Source organism: Pollachius pollachius (assembly GCF_949987615.1).
Source record: "Pollachius pollachius genome assembly, chromosome: 15".
NCBI classification, from domain to species: domain Eukaryota; kingdom Metazoa; phylum Chordata; class Actinopteri; order Gadiformes; family Gadidae; genus Pollachius; species Pollachius pollachius.
The window spans coordinates 12,726,108-12,747,989 of NC_136948.1; the positions used below are offsets into that span (position 1 = coordinate 12,726,108).

Consider the following 21,882-nt stretch of genomic DNA (forward strand, 5'->3'; position numbering starts at 1 on the left):
GGACGAGGTGTGGTTCAACAGGGCTCCTACCTTCACTGCTGAGCCTCGTCTTTTGGCAGCGACGGGCAGGCGGAGATGTGATGCCGTGCACAATACAGACAAACTACGGTCCGTTAGAGACGGATAGAGAAGGAGATAACTTCCTCAAGGCTGTCTCATCCCTAGTAGCCAGCTCATCCTTAATTGGCTCATTAAGGCTGGAAAGAAAAAGTCCTCGCAGTGACTGGTCGTTCCAGCCAGAATTGATTGCCACAGTCCTAAACTCAACTAAATATTCGGCTACACTGCGGGAGCCCTGTCATAGGGACATAATCCGCTTGGCGGCGTCCCCTCCCTTAACTGGGTGATCAAAAACCTTCCTCATCTCAGCAACAAAGAAATTAAAATTGTCACATGCTGGGGAATTACTGTCCCACAATGCTGATGCCCACGCTAGTGCATTACCCTTAAGTGAACCCAAAATATAAGCAATTCTTGACCTATCGGTTGGGTAGGTAAGAGGTTGCTGATCAAAAACTGGATGGAAAACTGGATAAAAAATGACATACCCATGTCCCCAGCGTACAGGTTTATTTGGTATAAACAGGAGCGAGGCAGGAGACAGGTTGGAGAGTGGGGCGAAAGAGAACAAAGGTGAGGCACAAGATTTCAACAGGAGAAACAACAACTAGAAAGTGTAGATACTGGAGCCAGGTCGAATAATTACCACGGTATATAGAAGTATGATCTGGCTATGACTGCAGGGAAACCAGGTGTATTTGAAGGGGAGTTGATGAGCTGATGCAGGCCAGATGTGAGCATTTGAAAGTGGCAGGCACAGCACAGAGACAGTGGGTGTGGCCGACACGGGGAGAACACACAGGACCACAACTGTGGCCATGACAGCTACCTTCCTGCCTGGTCCATCCGCAGGCCTAGCCAGAAGCCCACCCTCTCATCCGCTCTGGAGTCAAGCTGACTGTTGTTGATTAGCTTGCTCATGGTCATCTGTATCAGTCAGGGGACACTTAAAGGGGTGATGTGATGCCATCAGGCATGAGTATAATCAGCCATTACAAGGCGTTACCTGTTTAGCTATACTATCTATGACTACCAATGTGCCCCCGCTCTCAACCCAGCTCTCCGCAAAGCTCACCCAGTGTTTGGATGTTATCTTCCGCGAGATCGGGACGTAGTAACACCGGGCGTCCATCTGGGTCCAACCTTGCATACAGCGTTTGCAGCTCTCCTCTGGGGCGAGAGGAACCGTTGGTTTGACAAACCGAGGAAAGCTGCATCTATTATTCACATCATTTTAGATGAAACGGAAGCCCATGAGACAGCCTGTTACATATGATTTATATGTAGAATTCTTGACCAGAATCAACCATGTGATGCTTTTTTATGAATACATATTGTTATTATTTGCTTTGACTATCTTTTGATGCTCTACAGCAGGGCTGCCCGATTTGGGGCCGATTTTATTTGGCCCGCGCCTTACCCGCTGTATATATTATTGTTTTCCGCCATCAGCGCTTGGAATCTGCGCTCGCTCTCATTGAATATTATTTATTGGTGCATTTCCATTCCTGACCCTAGAATAACATTGTGATACATTGATGGTAGGGTGGCGCTGTTGAGCTTCTATCCTGTTCAGCCGCCTCCCACATATTTGACTAAATATACTGAAAAATTTAAATTTTGGCCCACGAGCCTCCCCACGATTACATTTTGGCCCTCCACTGGGAAGAATTTGGGCCCCCCTGCTCTACAGCATTATAGCATTAACATTATATATAATATTTTTTTATGTTTATGAAATTAAAGTCATACCAGACACGATTAGTTTTGATATTGATTCTATTTTCTCATGCTGAAAGAATGTGATCCAATCTCCATAGTCCTTGCTTCCCAGGTGGCGCTCTTGCCTCAACGGAAGTCAATGAGACTAACTGAAACTAATTATGATAAAACCCATTCAATTTCATTTATTTTTAAGTAGTTTTTTTACTATCTTCAAAAGTAAAAAAGAAAAAATGGATAGTAGCGTGCGATTCCAAGCTAATATGAACATTTTAAAAGTGGAATGGAGTCTCTAGGTGACCAATTGTGGAAGGAGAAGGGTCCCAACATTTGTAAAGAATAATAAAAAAAAAGAGAAAGAAAGAAAGAAAGAAAGAAAGAAAGAAAGCCTTAGAACAAAAGTTGAGAGCTGCTTGTTGCACTCCCCTAATAATTACATTTCAATAAACAATAAAAACCATTCAGTTTCTTGTATTTATAATAAGAAGCACACACTTAGATTTTACATTGTATTGTTTCATTCACAACAAGACAAATAAGGGGTTTCATTGTTCGTTTTGCTTCATTTCACACATCCAGTTAAATTCATGTCCGTGGCAGTCTCCATCATACCACGCATGTGTTGCATCTCTGCCGGGGTAGAACGCAGCACAGTTCTCACCCTGCCTGGCCGGTTCCCCTTGAATCCTGTAGCTGGATTTAAGATAAGAAAATATGACGGCATCGGTACACAATTGTAGCAAGAATGCAAATTGTATTGTATTCTAAAATAGAGAAACATGACAATGTAAATGTAACATCTATCTAACAACGCATGATAAAACAACATTGTGGTCGAGGGGGGCTCTTACAACGGTGTCTGGAGGGTAACGTTGTTAATCCACACCCATCTGTTGTCCACAGAGATCTTCGTCAAGCCCATCCAAAACCCATTCCTCCACCAAGCGGATGTGGCAATTTTTGGGACGTTGTCGTTCAACAGTTGCTGCATAAAGAGGGTATACATGTACGATAACTTCCATGAGGTTCACTTCCAAACGACAGATCAATGCAAAGACGTCCCAGAGGCAGTAGGTCTACTGTGGTTCGATAACACTATAAACTCAACCCACAGACTCCATGGTGGCCTCACCTGCTCCTCCCAGCTCTCTATCACCACAAGTTCCGCCTTTCGACTGATGCAGTCCTGCCTGCTATCTGGCCAGTTTTTCTTGATCGGTTGGTTGGTTAGAACGTTGGAAAATAAGTAACAGCTTGTATTTAGGAGAACCCAGCCTTCTGGGCAATGGCCGCAGGACTTTTCTGTTTCAATGACACACCGATCGAATAAAAACATATAAAACACCATGAATTAAATCAACGCATCAACATCAGGGGATACATACTGAATCTAATTCTCAACTTCCATCTCACCCTTGTGCTGCTGAGCAGCGAGTTGTTTGTCCTTCTCCGCGTGAGCCCTTTTAATGTTGGCCTGGAAGCCATCGTTGAGGCTGGTCTGCTTCTCCAACTGCTTTTTGAGTGCGTCATGCTTTGATACCTCCAGCCTCAAGGCCATCTCAGCCGCCTTCATAGCTTTGACCACTTTGCTGTGGTTTTCCCGGAGGTAGTTGAACTCCAGGATGTAGGGAAGGTGTTCTGAACTCTGCAGAGGTTGCAGGTTTACCTCCTTGGTCTTGCTACCTGATTGACATTTCAATCTCATTAAATCATGTAAGTGTGAAGGGGCTTATTGTTGCCCCAAGCATACACACAAATAATAACTGCGGGAGTGTTAGTTACTTTAGTGTTAGTATTTTTGTGAGTTGCCACAAAGAATGGAACATATGAAGGGGAAATGCTAATGAGTAAATGGACAACTTTAATTTATGCCATGACAATAAAAAAGACAACACTTCTCATGAATAAACATAATGCTAAAGTGAATCCCATACACTTGTTGTAGTGTCCACTTTTGGCTTGTACTCACAGTAAATCCCCAGAGCCACAGCAGTCACCAGCAGCACAACATTTAGCAGTCCCAGAACTGGGATAGCAAACCGTGACCTATGTACTGTAGACATAGCACATTCAAGATAAAACATGCAATAGAATTCAACAGCACACTTGTCTGATTCAACTAGCATAAAATAAACATAAAGTTAGATTAGACTAAACACTAAGATTAGAAAAACATATATATTTTTTTCTTGACTAAACATACACCAACATAAATGGATTATCTTAAGCCATTCGATTTGCAACATTGGTAGCATTATTATATAATATAAAATAATATTTTTTTTATTATTATATATACAGAGATATGATCGATTTTGTGTGTTCCTTGAAGATGAGTCGAACATAGGCCAATAAGAAAAATCTGAAAAAACTCAAATCTGATAGAGGAATATTTATGTAAATACATGCCTACCTTGGTCAAGCAGATTGGAAACCCGTGAGGGGCCATCTCTCATGTAGTTATTTTGAGAAAACATAACTTTGTAGACTTTAGTTTGTGCTCATGCTCCGCGCTTAACTCTGAATTCACTATTTCAGAACAGGCTGGCTTTTCCCCCTTTTTATCTGTTATCAGTGGTCGGGGTGGTGTTGGGGAAGGGTAGGGGGTGGGGGATTACACAAGGGCCTGTTCGTTTAATGTGAAGATACAAATGTGTCAAGCCCGTTTTGGATGAAAGGTCTTTCATAGTGATGCTTGAAAGGATAGTTACACAACGAGTATTGGATATTAGCCTGATTACAAGAAAAACGAATAACATTGTATTGATGAGTTGATGATATGATGCAGTTAGACATCATTTTATTGTCCCCATAAAGAAATGTTTGTTGATACAACGTCATAGTAGAATGTCACTAGTTGATACAATACACCACAGTAGTTCCAATGTAGCCAAAAATAAAGAATACAACTGGCATATTAAAAAATGTGTGTGTGTGTGTGTCTGTGTGTTTATGTGTGTATGTGTGTGCGTATGTGTGTGTGTGTGTGTGTGTGTGTGTGTGTGTGTGTGTGTGTGTGTGTGTGTTTATTTGGTCATCATCACTCACCAATGTCACGCAAATGTTTGGAATAGTTTACCCACAAATATATTTCTGTAATGACTCTACAGTACTTTATTAAAATAATTATTAACAAAATCTAATGTGTTTGTTGAGGGTGTGTGGTTGATGGCTGGTTTAAACAGGATTAACCAGCCATCAAAACATACTAGAGCGCTCTGACCTGCAAGTCCTGAATATCTGCTCTGACAATTCTACCAACCCTGCATAAATCTCTCCTGGTCAGGGCAGGGACCCAGAAAGGCTGCTTTATGATCAAGATTCAAGATGATTCAAGATGGTTTATTGTCACATACACAACAATTACAGACGCAGTTGCTGACAATGAAATTCTTGAGTCTCAGGCTCCTTCAACAGTGCAATATAAAAAAAGAAAAAGTATGAAAGAAACACTAGTAAGAGAGTTGAGACCTAAATAAACAAATAAATAAATAAACTACAATACTAGACGTGAATAATTAGAATAAAATAAAAATATAATAACTGTAATATATGATAATAACTGTAAGGTATAAAAAGATGCAGCATAAAAAGGTGTGAAATGTAAACAGACATTTTCATACAGATGTTGACTTTTATATAGCGGTAAAATAGTGAGCTAGGTAGCTCAGAAGTTCAGCAGCCTTATGGCCTGTGGGATGAAACTGTCCCTGATTCTGGTGGTGCAATACCGGATGCTGCGGAAGCTTCAACCAAATGGCAGCAGCTGAAACGGTTTGCTGCTGGGGTGATGAGGGTCTTTTATAATCCGGTTGGTCTTCTTCCTGCACCGCTGAGTGAAGAGGTCCTCCATGGATGGCAGCTCCATCCTGGTTATTTGCTGGACAGTTTTTGTCACCCTCAGTTAGGGCTTACGGTTGAGGGCGGAGCAACTGCCGTACCAGGCGGTGATGCAGCCAGTCAGGATACTCTCTATGGTGCACCTGTAGATGTTGCAGATTATCCTGGTGTCCATGTTGAACCTCCTCAGCCTGCAGAGGAAAAAGAGCCGCTGTATTGCAGTCCTCGTGATGGCGTTGGTGTGGTGAGTCCAGGTCAGGTCCTTGCTGATATGGACCCTGAGGAAGTTGAAGCTGCTGACTCTCTCCCGTTGATGGTGATGGTGGCGTGTTCTACCCCCTGTCGCTTCCTGGGCTTTCAGCGGCGGGGACAGACAGCCACCAGCCAACACCAGCCCTTTCCCCCTCAGCAGCAGTGATAGACAGCTATGACCAGCCCTTTCCTTCACGGGGATGGACAGCCACCAGCCAGATGGAGCGTTGAAGCCACTTACTAGGAGTGTGGCAAGGAGCACTGCTCCAGTGTTATTCAGATACATCATCTTTATTTTCAATAAGGCAGCATTGGTTTAGTGTAAAATCGGTCCCGTTATTGAAGGGATTCATTAAATTATAAATATATGAATACAAAACAATTTGAGTGTCGCCCAGTGACTCCAAACCAGTATCCAATTGTATTACTAAACTGGACACATAAGACAGACCTCTTTTTATGGTATTTTAGTGCTTCCGCTATTTTTTATGAATATTAATTTACAGAAATTATTTTTAAAAAATCAATAGCTTCTATGCCATGTGACCCAGTGACTCCAAACCAGTACACCAAAAGCATCACAATGTCAACCCTGTTTGACAGTTTATATTCCCTATGTTGACTTTAAGTCTGTATTGCTTGGCCTGAGATATCCAGGAAAGGACGAGATAAAACTTTGGACTATTAGACATATAGGCCTGCTATGATGGAGGCTGAGGTAACTTGCTTTATGTTTCTCTTAGCTCCAGAAATCACCTATTACAGTAAAAGTAAATAAATATCGCATATTGCAAAATATTTGAACAATAACTATTGTATTTACAATAAAGTACTTTTTACCAATAAAACGTATGGATGAGTTGAGTTTCCACTGTATCGTCACTAGTGGGCGTTGTTTCAGCTCAACCTGTTGATGGTCTCCGAGCAGCTCCTGTAACGTCAGAGTGTTTCCGGGTCTGAGCATGGAAATAGAAACCATGGACTCCGTTGCTTTGGACGTCTTTTCTTCTGCTACTTTGTCTTCAGCGTGTTCGTCATCAGAAAAGTGATTTCATTTCTGCCTCGTTGTTCTGCTTACGGGTTGCTGTCGTATGCGTATTAGCACGTAGGAGCGGGTTTCTTGAAGGAGTCGGACTTAACGCACACAGTGTCATGCTTATTGAGAAAGATGAGCCCGAGTGTTTTGCGTGCGACTCCCTCACTGCGGGGGCAACCCTGCCACACGATTTAAAATTTATACTATCAACGATTAACAAACATATCCTTTCAATAGTTTCTACTTTGTCTGCGTAATGCCTAATCAACCATCCTTTAGGCCTATTACAGATATGTAACGCAACAGAAGCGTTTATAGCTGTGTTACATACAAAAAAAGAGGTCTAGTGTCCTGTTGTCCCCATATTAATAGCCATCAGAATGTCCCTCGACGAGTATGAAAGGCATTACGCGTCGCTCAACTCGGACCTGGGCGGCGAGTCAGTGGCCAGCGGGCGGTCCGCGTCGGGCACATTTAGTGGTGAGGAAGAAAAGTTGCATTACATTCCTATCCGGATTCTTGGGAGAGGGGCGTTTGGTGAAGCGACCCTCTACAGGAGGACAGAGGTAAGCTTCACTCCAATCGTGGTTTATTTTACACGTTGAATTTCCTACGCATTGCTCATGCCAGTCGAACTCAGATATCTGGTCTAAGTGGCTCCTAGTTCCCATACTTTTTTTTTTTTTTTTTTAGAAATTCTTGCCCTTTTGGCCCTGTGTTCACCTATGGTCTTCACACTGTGCTGAACATCGCAGGACAACTCCCTTGTCGTGTGGAAGGAGGTGGAGTTGAACTGCCTCTCGGAGAAAGAGCGGCGAGATGTGATGAACGAGATCAGCATCCTCTCTATCCTGCAGCACAACAACATCATCGCCTACTTTAATCACTTCATGGACAAGGACACCTTGTTCATTGAGTTGGAATACTGCAATGGTAAAACGGTGGTAACTCGACAGATAATAGATTACTTTATTAATCTCTGAAGGGAAATATGATGAAATTCTTTGGGATTAGTGTGAAATGAGTCTTGCTTCTACAAAGTTCCTGGTTATTTGTTCCCAGGGGGAAATCTGTATGATAAAATCAACCAACAGAAGGGGGAGCTTTTCACAGAGGAGGTATGCAACGATGCAGAACACTAGTATATATAGCGTATCGCTAATTAAACAGATATAATAATAATAATAATAATAATAATAATAATAATAACAATTTTGTCGCTTAGATGGTAATCTGGTTCCTGTACCAAATTGCCTCAGCTGTAGCCCACATTCACAAGGCTGGGATCCTACACAGGTAGAGGTTTCCACCGGCTTCAGTCTTCACTGTTTTTTACTGTTAAATACGATTCTCCTCATTGTAAAAACAGTGCGTCCTTTCCGATTACTTTGCAGAGATATCAAAACGTTAAACATTTTCCTGACCAAGACCACCCTGATCAAACTGGGGGATTATGGCCTGGCCAAGAAGCTGGACTCCCAGTTTGCCATGGCTGAGACGGTAAGTGGACCGTTCATCAACTCGTGACGGACGATCACATTTGGTTTGCCGGCATCTCAGTCCAAGAGTGTTGACGGTGTTGCCCCATTGTTGTACATGCAGTGCGTGGGCACACCGTATTACATGTCCCCGGAACTGTGCCAAGGAGTCAAGTACGACTTCAAATCAGACATCTGGGCCATGGGCTGTGTCATCTTCGAGGTGTTAACGCTGACCCGAACCTTTGACGCCACAGTGAGTCTGCTTGTTTGGTAACTAATCCATCCTATATGAACTGCTGGGAAATTGGAGCCAACGTGTTGTTTCTGTTTTTTAACGCTGTAAATCCAGAACCCTTTGAACTTGTGCGTGAAAATAGTCCAGGGCAACTGGACTATGGACGTGGACGACAAGGTGTACTCTCCTGAGCTGATCCGGCTGGTGTATGAGTGTCTGGACCAGGTGAGGGGAAGGTCAAAGGGTCGTAGTCGTCATGCTGAGCTGGTGATGGGTAGGATTGCCTCACGAGCCACTGTGTGATCCTTGTGATCTCGTTGTGCTCCAGGATCCGGTGAAGCGACCCTCGGCCGACCAGATCCTAGACCAGCCAGTCGTCTCCTGTTCCAGACAGTAAGTCTGCAGGAAGGCTAAAGCTAATGATTGTTTGTCATTGGTTAAAGCCCATGGTGTTGTGGATGTTTGTTCTGTGTGCAGTTGAAACCAGAAAGTCTTGCTTCAGTTCAACGCATGCCTCTCGTTTCTTCAGGGAGCTGGAAGAGCGAGTGGCCTTGCTCAACTCAGCGATGAAGAAGCCAAAGTGAGTGGTGTTCTTCTTGGGGTGCATGTCCTGCGCCCGGGCTGGGCGTCCATGCCCGTAGCCGGCTATTAGGTCACGAGGCCCGGACCTCTGTCATTCTTATAGAGATCTATATTTTTTTTACACAAAATCAATCTTCTCCGAGATGAGTATATGTAAATGTGTGAGTAAATTCAGTCGAGACTTGTTACTTTGTGTCCGCCGTGTCTGACATTTGTCGGTGCATGCGTGAGCAGAGCATTCCCCCCCCCCCCCCCCCCCATAACAAACGGAACCCCTGCAACTGAAGCCCCCCCCCCGCCCCCCCATCCCGGACCTACTAGTTTTCGAACCCTGGCTACAGCCCTGTGTTTGGCGCGTTGACCTTTATCTCTTAGCACCACGTCACGATGTACTCCGTGATGTCATGTTCTGACGGGCGGTCATGTGACACCTCCTCAGGCTCAGCAACGTGACGGAGAGCCCGGTCGCCGTGGTGACCACGCGCTACAGGGAGGTGTACTGCTGGGGCGGGGGGAAGTTCACGCCCCAGAAGCTAGACACCTTCAAGGGGGGCAACAGTGCCCAGCAGGTGTGCGCCGGAGAGAACCACTTCGCCGTGGTAACGGTAGAGAAGGAGCTATACACCTGGGCGGTGAGCGGTGTTGATGATTCACACAGCCGTAACGCACACGCATGTCACACACACACACACACACACACACACACGTAACACACACGCATGTCACATACACACGGATTTCACACACACACACGCACGTTGCACACACGCATGTGTCACACATACGTCACACACACACACACACGTCTCACGCACACATTTCACGCACACGTCTCACGCACACAACACACACATACACACACACACACACACATCCCACACACACAAACGCATCATAAACACACGTGTCACACACACACGTCATACACACCTTACACAAGTGTCACACACACACACACAGACACGCACCAGTACGTATCGCAGTGCTTTGAGAACGAGCCGCACCTCCGACCCTCCCCTTTCAGAACGTCCAGGGCGGGGCCAAGATGGTGGGCCAGCTGGGCCACGGAGATCAGTCGTCCTACCGCCAGCCCAAGAAGGTGGACTGTCTCCAGGGCAAGGCCATCCGGCAGGTGGCCTGCGGCGCCGACTTCACCGCCTGCGTGACGGGTGCGTTGGCGGGACGGTTACAGTAACCTTTACCTTCAAGGCATTTAGCAGACGCTCAAGTCCAAAGCGACTCGCAATAAATTCATTTGTAAGAAAAAGCTAAACTATTTATCGCTGTCGGTACAGTAAGGGATGTTCATAGAATCAAGTGCCAAGCACTAACAATCGCTAGGTTAACCAGCGTTACAGGAGTGCAAGGATGTACAACATAAAATACGTGCGTACGTTAAGCGCCGGGGGGGGAGGCTATGCAGAGTCTGGATGAACAAGTTTGAGTCTAAGGTTGATGTGAAACGCCGTAGCCCGCGGCGAGGTGCCCTCCCTTGTGACCCACTGCTGAACTGGGGCCTGCTCTCTGCCCCCCAGACGAGGACCAGATGTACATGTTTGGCTCGGACTACTACGGCTGCCTGGGTGTGGAGAGCGAGCAGGGCCCCCAGGCGCTGGAGCCCGTGCTGCTGGAGTTCTTCGAGGAGCGTCCCGTCCGCCAGGTGTCGTGCGGGGACAACCACGTGGTGGTTCTGACCCAGCGCGGGGACATCTACTCCTGGGGATGCGGGGAGCACGGTAAGCCCCTCTGGCGGCTCTTCCTTCGTGGACGCCGGGGATAGGAGTTGCGGCTTGCAAGCGTATCTTTAGCCTCATAGCATAATGAAAATCTGCCATTGAACCGCCTAACACACTCTTAAAACAATTAATCCAAACTGTTTTCCCCCAAACAAGATCGATTCACGTTTTTAACTTCACGGATCAACCGAAAACCAGAAATCGATGATACTGAAATAGTTTAACACTTCTCATAAATGTGTTATTTATGTCGGGTTTTATTTGATGGAAAGAACGCGGTTCAAATTTCAGTTATCACCAGATAAACCGAGATTAGAGTTCGGTTAGATATCACAGTTTGGGCAAAATATGACTTCGGCAATTATGCTATGATGCTAACGATGTGGATTTATTAGAATATCCATGTGTGTTATTATAGGTATATCCACATGTAGGTGTAACATGTCCAATGATACCATTGCCATGCATGCGGTCAGCACTGGTACTGAGTTATAATCCAGTATTTGTGGAAATACCCAACATGGGGACGGTAGTTAAAGGTGCAGTATGTGACGTTCACATAAAAGTTGACATTCACAATATTTTCAAGAAGGTTGCCTCCGCAGACCCCCCCCCCCAGACTGAAGCACACAGGCTGCCAGGTTAGAATTAGGATTATTTTTTATTGCCATTTATGCAAAACATAATAGGAATTTGTCTATAGTGCAACAGGACAAGGACAGTGATGTACAAGACATAAAAGGACCATCAGGGCAACGGGTGATGAAATAAATAACACTAGGTTCAGGTTTAGCCCACTGAACAAACACAGGCGCATGGCGCGCCAAGTGCAACATTATATTTATAGACGCGCAAAGTTTATCTACGTATTTCGAAAATGACAAGCAAAGAGAAGTCCTGAGATGTACATCGATAAGCTCATGTATACGTCTGCAATATTTTTTTTATTGCAGACGTAGACGCAGCTCTGGTAATGGAGCTGATTTGAAAGAGGATGATTCTAAAGGAGAGCATACTGGCTATAACTATAGCGTTGTGTTGGATTAGCCAGTTTTTTTAATTAGCATGTTTCCGTAAACTCTGGTCACATATGGTAATTTTATGATTTATTACACTAAATGTGTTACCAATTGTACATTTTTAAGAGGTTAAGGACAGTATGTGATCTCAAATGGGTATTTAACAACATGAAACTGACTTTTCCTCTTAAACCACGTCATCCTTTTAAAGTAGTCTAATGTCTCTGTGTGTTTGTACATTATGTTCAAACCATGATTAATATCGATATTAGTGGCGAGCAGTCCCCTTAAGTACTATCAAGTGCTCTGGTAAATCAAGTCCTGGAGGAGCAATACACATCCCTCTGTCTCTAATAGATCGCTGACCGACTGCAGGCATTGTTGTTGCTGTTCTAATGCTCGCCAGTAGAGGGAGACAAGCCTCATGTTTACATACACTTTTCGAGCAGCTGTGTTGATCTCTGTTTGCAGGACGCCTGGGCTTAGACTGTGAGGATGACTTCTCTTCTCCTATGCAAGTAAGATTAAAGTTGTTTTTTTATTATTGAATGTACTGGGCATCACCTCCTATCCCCTCCCAATCCCATTTCACATTGATTCGATACATTCATTAAATTAATTATCTTTTTTTTTAGAAAATCCAAATGTTCAAACTACATCCAAAAATAAAAGTACCCATGTCTAATTCTTCCAGGTGGAGATGCCTAAAGGAGCAATCATGTGCTCTGTGTCCTGCGGCAGCGATGGGACCTTCTTCCTGACCGAGGCTGGGAAGGTGCTGGCCTGCGGGAACAACGAGTTCAACAAGCTGGGTCTGAACCAGGGCATCTCCGGCCTCAAGAACCATTGCGGAGAGGTGTTTACAATTACATTTTACATGTACATTCCATTTACTTGAACCCAAAGCGACTTACAATAAGTACATTTGTCAGAACAAAGAGTAAGAAACAATATATCGCTGTCGGTACAGTAAGGATGGTTATAGAACCAAGTGCCAAGTGGGATTGGGGGGGGAGGCTATACAGAGTCTAGGTGAACTCTGAACAAGTGAGTCTTGAGTCTTTTGCAGAACATTCATTCAAAAGACCCCACCAAACAAGACCCACAAATGTCTCCACCAGGCCAGCCAGAGCATCCCGTACACAACCACGCTCACCCTGGTGAAGCAGCTGTCCCGCTTCAAGATCCAGCTCATCTCTCAGGGGAAGACCCATGCGGCCGCCATTGACGGTATGAAAAAGACCAAAACAAAAGAAGGCATGATCTCAGCAATATGTGATAGCTGACTAAATGCTGCCATGCTCTAAGGCGTTAACATGCGTGTGTTGCACATGGGCAGAAAGGGGCCGTCTGATTACGTTTGGCTGCAACAAGTACGGCCAGTTGGGCGTGAAGGACTTCAAGAAGCACCAGGGGGTCCAGGTGTTGATGGGACCCTTCGGGGGGAACCCTGTGACCAAAGTGTCCTGTGGGGACGGATTCACCATCGCTGCCACCGACGGTAAGATCCACAACTCTATTGGTATTGGTTACAAAGAGGAAGTCAATATAAAGGCAGTTTTGAGTTTTGCCAAATCAGTGTTTTTGGTTCGTCGGTTGTCTTTGGTACTATTTGGTCGCTACAATCAATAGCTTTTGTGAAAATATTTGCCATCGTTTGTTTCGAGATTGCTCTGCCTTGCGTCCCACCGTCAAGACAATCAGATCTTTGCGTGGGGGAACGCGGGGAACGGGCGCCTGGGCATGCCAGCGGACAAGGGCTTCGGGTCGGAGGTGTGTCCCGCCCTGCCCAGGCCCATCTTCGGCTCCCTGCACCACGTGCCAGACCTCTCGTGCCGGGCATGGCATACCATCCTCATCAGGGGTCGGTATTCACCCCTTATGTCCTCCCCGTACGGTCGTACATGCATTTACGTTCACATTAAGGGCATGTAGCAGACGCTTTGATCCAAAGCGACTTACAATAAGTACATTTGTCAGAAGAAGGTGAAACAATATATCGCTGTCGGTACAGTAAGGATGTTTATAGAGACAAGTTCCAAGCACTAACAATCGCTAGGTTAACCGATTCGCCATATACAACCAAGATAGCTAAGATAAGCTGCTACACAATGCTGCGTGAAAATGTTTAAGTGCAAGGACATACAACATACAATAAGTGCATAAGAAGGGTCGGCGGGTAAGGGGGGGTGGCTATAGCGTCAAAGTGAACCATTTTGCGGAAGCCAGTGAGCGACTCCTCAGCTCACCAACATACACCAGCTAGGTATAGATGACACGATGCAAGCGCTGCCTCATTGTTTCCCTTCTCTCTCCCCTCCCACAGAACGAGTGCTCAACTCAAAGACCATCCGCTCCAACAGCAGCGGCCTCTCGTTCGGTAACACTGCGCCCGATTTTGGTTTTGTTTTGTTCATCACTTTGTGTGACCCATCACTTCATGGGCTCGGCCTGATGTGTGTGTTTGTGTGCTCGTTCCCACGGTAACGCACAGCCCCCAGCCCGACGGCGTCGTCCTCCACCCTGGACCTGGACCTGCAGGGCTCCGAGACGTGCGTCCGGGACCGCGGCCTGGGCGGCACGCTGGAGGCCAACGCGGAGGAGTGCGTGACGGGCACCTCGGTGCTGTCAGCACAGAGCCAGGCCGGGGACAGCTCCTGCCCCCCCTGGCTCCTAAAGGTGCCCCCCCTCAACCCCCATCCCCCCCCCCCCCCCCCTCCTTCCGCCACCCTTCATCCAGCTCATGTGGCTCAGGAGGTAGAGCCGGTTGGCTGGTCACTGGAGGGTTGCTAGTTCGATCCCCGGTTCTTCCTAGCAGAGTGTCGAGGTGTCTCTGAGCAAGACACCTCGCCCTTACTTCTCCCGACGAGCTGGCTGTCGCCTTGCATGGCTGACACCGCCGTCGGTGTGTGAATCTCTGCATGAATGGGTGAATGTAAGGACATATAACAAGGACATTGTTGTAAAGTGCTTTGAGTGGTTAGGAAAGGGCTTTATAAATTAAGTCCATTTACCATTTTGTTATGTCAAGCGATGAGGAGGAGGACATGACCCTGACCACTTACCTCTTGTGGTCCCTAGGAGCTCCAGGATGCGGAGTTCATCCCCATGCCTGACCTCTCCCTGGGCCTGGCGTCCGACGGCCCCTCGAACTACTCGGAGAGCGTGACTCTGCCTTACGAGCAGCTGCAGGAGCTGACGGCCGCCGCTGCTGCCGTCACCATCGCCGAGAAAGGCCTCTCGGTAAGACCTGGCCTGGGTCAGCTGGAGGGACTCTCCTCTCTCCTCTAGAGGGGCTCTCCTCTCTCCTCTGGAGGTGCTCTCTTCTATCCTCTGGAGGGGCTCTCCTCTCTCCTCTGGAGGGGCTCTCCTCTCTCCTCTGGAGGGGCTCTCCTCTCTCCTCTGGAGGGGCTCTCCTCTCTCCTCTGGAGGGGCTCTCCTCTATCCTCTGGAGGGGCTCTCCTCTCTCCTCTGGAGGGGCTCTCCTCTGGAGGGGCTCTCCTCTCTCCTCTGGAGGGGCACTCCTCTCTCCTCTAGAGGGGCTCTCCTCTGGAGGGGCTCTCCTCTCTCCTCAGTAGGGGCTCTCCTCTATCCTCTAGAGGGGCTCTCCTCTGGAGGGGCTCTCCTCTCTCCTCTGGAGGGGCTCTCCGCTCTCCTCTCTCCTCTATTGTATGTTGTACATCCTTGCACTTAAAAATATTACTTTGCATTGTGTAGCGTCTTATCTTAGCTATCTATTGTATACAAGGAATGGGTTAACCGAGCAATTGTTAGTTGTGCTTGGCACTTGGTTCTATGAACATCCTTACTCTACCAACAGAGATGTATTGTTATTTCTCTTTCTACTGGCAAATGTACTTATTGTAAGTTGCTTTGGATAAAAGAGTCTGCTAAATGCCTTAAATGTAAATGTCAAATGTAAATGTATAGTATTATGACTTTTAATGGTTTGAAGTTCAACCGGTGGCGGTACTGAACGGATGGCAGACTGAAGATATGCAATAAATGTATTAATAAGATGATAATGATGATAGAACTTGCATGTAGTTGTGCTAAGTCTGCTTCTTTGGTGACGCCCACAGACCAAACGAGTGGGTTGTGATCATTTCAACGGGCTGGAGGACGTTGCAGACTGCAAGAAAGCAGATCCGGTACCGTACTGTGAAACCAGAGGTGATATTGCCCAGGTCTGTGTCCCCGGACCATCCCACACCATGTGTGTCTTGAGCACCAAGCAGTAGTAGCATTAGTCCCTATGCTGGACCAAGCCTAGAGCTTTTTGGTCATTTGTGATTCTGGTGATTCTAGCTGCGGGAGACGGTGGCTCGCCAGGAGCTCAAGATCCAGGCCCTGGAGAAACAGGTACCCCAAGTTGTTGTTTTCCTTCCCTCCTTGGGAAATCCACCTGCATGTGATTGACCTTTGACCCTGGCTAATCAGAGCGCTTGTGGCCCGGCGGCTGATAGGTCAGCGACCAGCGCAAGGAGAACGAGAAGCTCTGGACGGCCATCGACCGGCTGGCATCACGGGACGCCGCGGCAGAGGTAACCAAGAGTAACGGGACGCCGCCGTGATCACGTGATTCGAACCTCCAGAGGCTGAGGAAGCACCACTCAGGAGACCCTTCATGTCTGTCTGACCTGAGCACACGAGTGGCATGAGTGTGGCTAACCAATGAGGCTCTAGTTGGCCTTGCTGACGCTTAAACCAAAGTGGACTTAACGTCTGATTTTCCAAACACATTATGGGAAGCATTTGCCTTGTACGCTAACAACAATTTATTTACCTTAATGCCTTAGACACACACACGCGTGCATGCCTCACATCATCCGAGTGGGTTGTAGTGGTGTATTGGGAGCCTTTCACAGACGGTTGTGTTGTTGCACACTGCACACACTGTAGGACCTCTGATCTGGGCAAGGGCGTGCCACACTGGGATCATGATGTTCATGCGAACCTTAAGGCTACATCAGATAACTAGGGCACCTGAGTCTTCGCTCAGGTAATGAAAGAAACGGTTCTGTTTCAAATTACACGGTTGGCTAAATGTGACGTCAACATTCGCAATGAAATGTCCTTTAGCGACACGATTATGGTTTATCTTGTTTGTTATTACTGGCTGTTGGCTAACAGCAGATATATTGCTATCACAGAGCCGTTTTGGTTTTTCCCCCGTGTTTATTGCAATAAGAAAGAAAAATAATCCAAGGAGTCTTTCTCCTGGATTTTCTACCAAATTGATAAATAATGTCCGTTTATGATTTGCTGGTCTAATTAACCTTGTTCAAATGCAGCACTGATACCCAATTGAAAGGCACCTTGTTATATTCCCTTGCGAAATGTTTTTCCATAATCAAAAAGTCTGCCACTATAGCATAGGGCTTTATGTATCAGATATGTAATACCTAATGTTTCTTATTGCAAAAGATGGTGTTTAATCCGGAGGTCTGTTTGAGTTAGTCTCATATCATGTTGACCATTTAATCTGGGTGTGGCAAGGTCAATTTAATTACTAAGAACAATGAGAGGTTACTGTTTTAGTCATCATGCAGCTTTAGCTCCAAATGATGGGATAATAGCCAATATCTATGTCCACTAGTATGGGATATGTGTTGTGTGAGGAAACCAAGGTGGTTAGACTCAATGTCATTAAATAATCTCATCATTTTCAGTGCACATGCCAGGGGTATCTTTTGCATACTAAAAAGATTTAACGAATACCCTTAACTTTCATGTTATAATTTATTTAAGTCTTTGCTCTTCGACATTTCTTAATTTGAATTATTCAAAATCAATTTGCAGAGATTTAAATTTTAGCAAACTTTTTTTTTACTTCTTATGTTGATTAGTAGACTTGTGTATTACACATGTAAACTCTTTAGCATCATTGTTAAAGTGCCGAAATATGTGTGTGGTCTTTGGTTTGCTACTGAACAGTTTCTTGTTCATTACGAGTGAAAATGTGTCCTCAACAAGCTATCCCACAAGTTGCTAAGTCAACCGAAACATAAGCTTAAAGTGCCTTTGATAGCTCACCGATAGGTGCTGCAATTATGATTAGCATATAAATCATTCTTTTTCTTTTTTATAAATAAAAAGTGTATTGTTTTCATCCTGAAAAAAACCCCTTCTGTGTTCCCTTTAAATAAAGTTGTTGTGCTGTTACAGTGGACTGTTAAGTTCTTCCACGATCACACGTGTGTCATGCTTGTGAAAACAAATAAAAAACATGGATATATTTTGTAACATTTTGTTCTGTTTTGTTATTTCTGGGCAGAACTTTCAAATTCACACGCACACTTTTAATGCAACAAACCGAACTTTAATGCACAATGTACCGCTTAATAGCGATTACGAGGAGGAGGAGGGCGGCTTCGGATGTTCTCGCACAAGGGTATGTGTCGCTCCGCCGATCGGGGGGCAAAGCGGCGGGAACAGTGAGGACATGTGACCTGCTCCAGACCCCCCTGGAGGTGCATGTTCCTATTGGCCGCCAGCTTTTGACCACTGCTACTCTTCTTAACCTGGAAAAGAACAAACAAACACTCGAAATAAGCTTGACAAGGTGGGTGCAGTTATGAAACATCCATAATGAGGGAGATGAGATCACTACCTCAGAAGAGTCGGTCTCACATCTGTGTTGCCTGAATTTCTCCATCTCCGTCCCTTGGATCCTGTGTTTAGAGGAGTCGTACGCTTTGCGTCGAGACTGGTGGAGCCTCTCACAGATGGTCAGGTGTTTCTCCAATCTTGCGGCTGCAAATTTTCTATCACAGTATTGGCAGGCAAGCAGCTGGAGGCTGGCTTCTGCCTTCTCTGGGATTGGATCTTCCACTTGTGGCCTCCCGGACCGCTGGGGAGGGGGCCTTTCTCTACCACCATGACCTTCTGCCGAGCGCCCGTGACCTTCTACCGAGCGCCCTTGACCTTCTGCCGAGCGACCGTGACCTTCTGCAGAGCGCCCGTGACCTTCTGCCGAGTGCCTGTGCCCAGAACGCCTCTGGCCCACTTGCTCCTTCTCACCACAAGAGCCGTGACACCCCGCAGAGCTCCTCTCCCTCCCCTGCGGCTCTTCCTCTTTTTCGTTTACTCTGGCCTGACTCCATTGGGACTCTCCTCTCGATTTGGCCGATGACTGTACGCTGCTCCTTTTACCTCTTTCTTTATGGCCGGTCGATTCCATCACTGCCATGCCCTCGTCGGCCCACCTGCTGAGATGTTCGCTTGCTCCTGTTCTGTAGTCGCTGGGCTGCTCCGTTCTCCCTGGCCTCCTGGGTGGAAACTTCTCCACCCTTTTGCCCTCCTGTGTGTCCCACCTGTCCCTCTTTCCTTCCTGTGGATGGCCGGCCCTCCCTTCTGTCCTCACGTCCAGATCCCTCCTCCGGCCTGGTTCTCTGCTCCCTGTCTCTGAAGACTCCCTGTCCTGTATGATGGCCGTCTTCCAAACCTGCGCTGTCCTCATCAGCTTCTCCTGAAGAATCAGCTGTTCGCTGTTTATGGCGTGGGCCTGGCGCCGTTGGTCATCAGGCAGCTGGTCGGGATCTCCCCACGGATGTCGGGATGTTTGGACCCCTGTGGCTCCGTTAGTGAGGCGATGGCAGCCCTCTGTGTGACCCGGTCTGGGGTTGACTGCTCTCTTGACGGAGACAGGCTTCAGTGGAATACCGTCAGGTACATCTTCATCCTTAGAGTTAAAGCTGACTGGGTTTTCCTTTGCAGAAGTACACTTCGTACCAGAGGTGTGCCCAGGTTGCTGAGACTTCTCCGGTGTATGTGGCTGATGCCTCTTTTCTTCACCGATTTTTTCTTTTTGTTTGCTGTCAAACATCTTGGGTTTGTTGATGCTTGAATGGTCCATGTTGCTGCTTGAACTTGGAACTTCCAGAGCGCTGCCTGCTGCTGACCTGGATAACAATAATGGATGCAATCAGATGAAGAAAAAACAATTGATTAATTCAAACAAACACAGACATGCAGAGTTTGCACCGATCACGGGAGGTAGATATCACCTGACACAGGGTTCTGTTGACCTTCAGCTGCAGATTATTGTGGAACTAGATTATTTTATATACCTATATATGGTGGCCATAATCATATATATACATATTGCATTTTATATTGTATCTTTCTTCAATTCGACTATTCAGTGTTAAGGAGTGTTAAAGTAATAACTTTCAAGAACTGCACTCACCGTTATATTTGGAGAATGGTCCGATTAGGATTTGCCCTGTTGTTATCCGTTGCCTAGAAACGTGATACTTAATAGCGGCCTGTGGTTGGTCTATAACCCGAGAGTCACGTGACCTTCCAGCTTCCGGTGAAGTTAGATCGTTGTTGTTTTTGCACACCGGCGGGCTGTCAATGGTCAGACCCAACAATTTCAGGTTCTCCTAAAACCTTATCCTCTTGGTAAGATCAATCGGCGTTGTTGTTTTCCTCGCTTTACTCTTAGATTAATTGTGTTATTAAGTTATAAAGTTATTAGACTGAATGACTCACTGCACAGGTTTTTGGAGGCCGTGTTGCGTGGTGCGAGCATCACATGCACGACTCACTGAACACGGCATGTTTTCAATGCGTTTAAACATAATTAGCCGGACTCATGTGGGAACCCAATAGCATGTTAGTCGTTCGAATCATTGTAACATATCGTGATACATAGCTCTCTGAAACAGGGGATCGCTGATGCTCATGTGCTCTCTGGTGATGAAACATATTGTTATGAGACACACATGTTCTGTACTGACAATGAACCATTTAGGATTGTAATAAAGGGGTTGGCGTTTTATTAACCCCCACATTAAACGAAATGGCCTGCCGCTCACTTTGCTTGAAAATTGTTCTAATGATCTTACTTAAATGTCTATTGTGAATAATTGAGTGGAATCTAGTGGAACAGACTTGGCAGAAAGGAAACATTACATTCATGTAAGTATGTTTTAACGAGTGTATAATTATGACATTGGTTTCCTTGTTTAGGCACACTATGTCGTGTGAAGACCTGCTTTCTGTGGATTATGAAGTGTTTGGTAGAGTGCAAGGTGTATTTTTTCGAAAGTTCACTCAGGTAAGTTAAAAGTACTGTACCATACCAAGTTATTGTTGCTGTAATAAAAGCTCATGCATGACAGTCACATGTGCTGACTGTCATATCCCCCATAGAAAAAAAAGCTGAATATTTTCCTTGATTTAACAATTACACTATTCAGTCTTAAATTTGATGGCTTTCTGGACTTCCTGGTGAATATCAATTGTTTCCCATTTTCAGGCAGAAGCGCAGAAGCTGGGCTTGGTTGGCTGGGTCAGAAACACGGAGGCAGGGACTGTTGAGGGACAGCTGCAAGGCCCCGGTAGCAAGGTGGCAGAGATGCAAAGCTGGCTGCGCACCACTGGCAGTCCACAGTCGAAGATCATCAAAGCAGAGTTCAAGAATGAGAAGATTATAAAATGTCTAGAGCATTCAACTTTTAAAGTAGTGCGCTCATAGGCCCGTAGATATGTGATTGCTTTATTTGTATATTTAAATGAATGGATTGCATCATATGCGTGCATCCAACATGTTTATTTATTTAGTTATAAAGAGATAATGTGATTAACTCTTCATTCGATAGCAATGCTTCCCCTAATTGTATTCCCTTTTGAATAATGTGTGCATTACCAGAACATGATATTTTCCCTTGAATACCTGTTCATCTATCCCCCCTTAAAATGCACATCTCTTTTCAACAAGAATTATTAGACTTCTTAAAGTACCCCAATCATTCAATAAAACATTGGCAACAACATGCAACATTTGATGGCTCTTGGTATCTTTAAGGTTAACAAGGTTAACGTAATCTTGTAAAAAAGCCCACCACTAGGAACGAGAACACCTGCGGACTCCAGCCGCTAGGGGACAGGCTAGGCTGGGAGGGTTAAC

General features: G+C 45.8%; 2 protein-coding genes across 3 annotated transcripts; both read left to right on the forward strand.

Moving 5' to 3' along the window:
* The first annotated feature begins 6,833 nt into the window (after positions 1–6,833).
* Positions 6,834–18,191, forward strand: nek9 (NIMA related kinase 9). 2 transcript variants are annotated; one of them, XM_079752992.1, is made up of 23 exons: positions 6,834–7,476; positions 7,666–7,843; positions 7,973–8,028; positions 8,136–8,206; positions 8,305–8,410; positions 8,513–8,644; positions 8,741–8,851; positions 8,955–9,019; positions 9,156–9,206; positions 9,648–9,840; positions 10,233–10,377; positions 10,744–10,944; positions 12,435–12,481; positions 12,658–12,819; positions 13,085–13,193; positions 13,303–13,464; positions 13,660–13,827; positions 14,290–14,343; positions 14,458–14,642; positions 15,045–15,206; positions 16,046–16,150; positions 16,272–16,325; positions 16,430–18,191. In XM_079752992.1, the coding sequence occupies exons 1-23, from the start codon at positions 7,291–7,293 to the stop codon at positions 16,535–16,537; spliced, it is 2,811 nt and encodes a 936-aa protein (XP_079609118.1). In that variant the 5' UTR covers positions 6,834–7,290; the 3' UTR covers positions 16,538–18,191. The 2 variants fall into 2 exon arrangements, with proteins under 2 accessions (XP_079609118.1, XP_079609119.1); XM_079752993.1 differs by having other exon boundaries at positions 7,343–7,476; positions 7,604–7,843.
* A 2,123-nt stretch (positions 18,192–20,314) lies between these two features.
* acyp1 (acylphosphatase 1, erythrocyte (common) type) lies at positions 20,315–21,645 on the forward strand. The gene is made up of 3 exons (XM_079752994.1): positions 20,315–20,372; positions 20,943–21,030; positions 21,232–21,645. Exons 2-3 carry the CDS (start codon positions 20,950–20,952, stop codon positions 21,448–21,450), a joined length of 300 nt encoding a protein of 99 aa, XP_079609120.1. The 5' UTR covers positions 20,315–20,372; positions 20,943–20,949; the 3' UTR covers positions 21,451–21,645.
* The last annotated feature ends 237 nt before the right edge of the window (positions 21,646–21,882 follow it).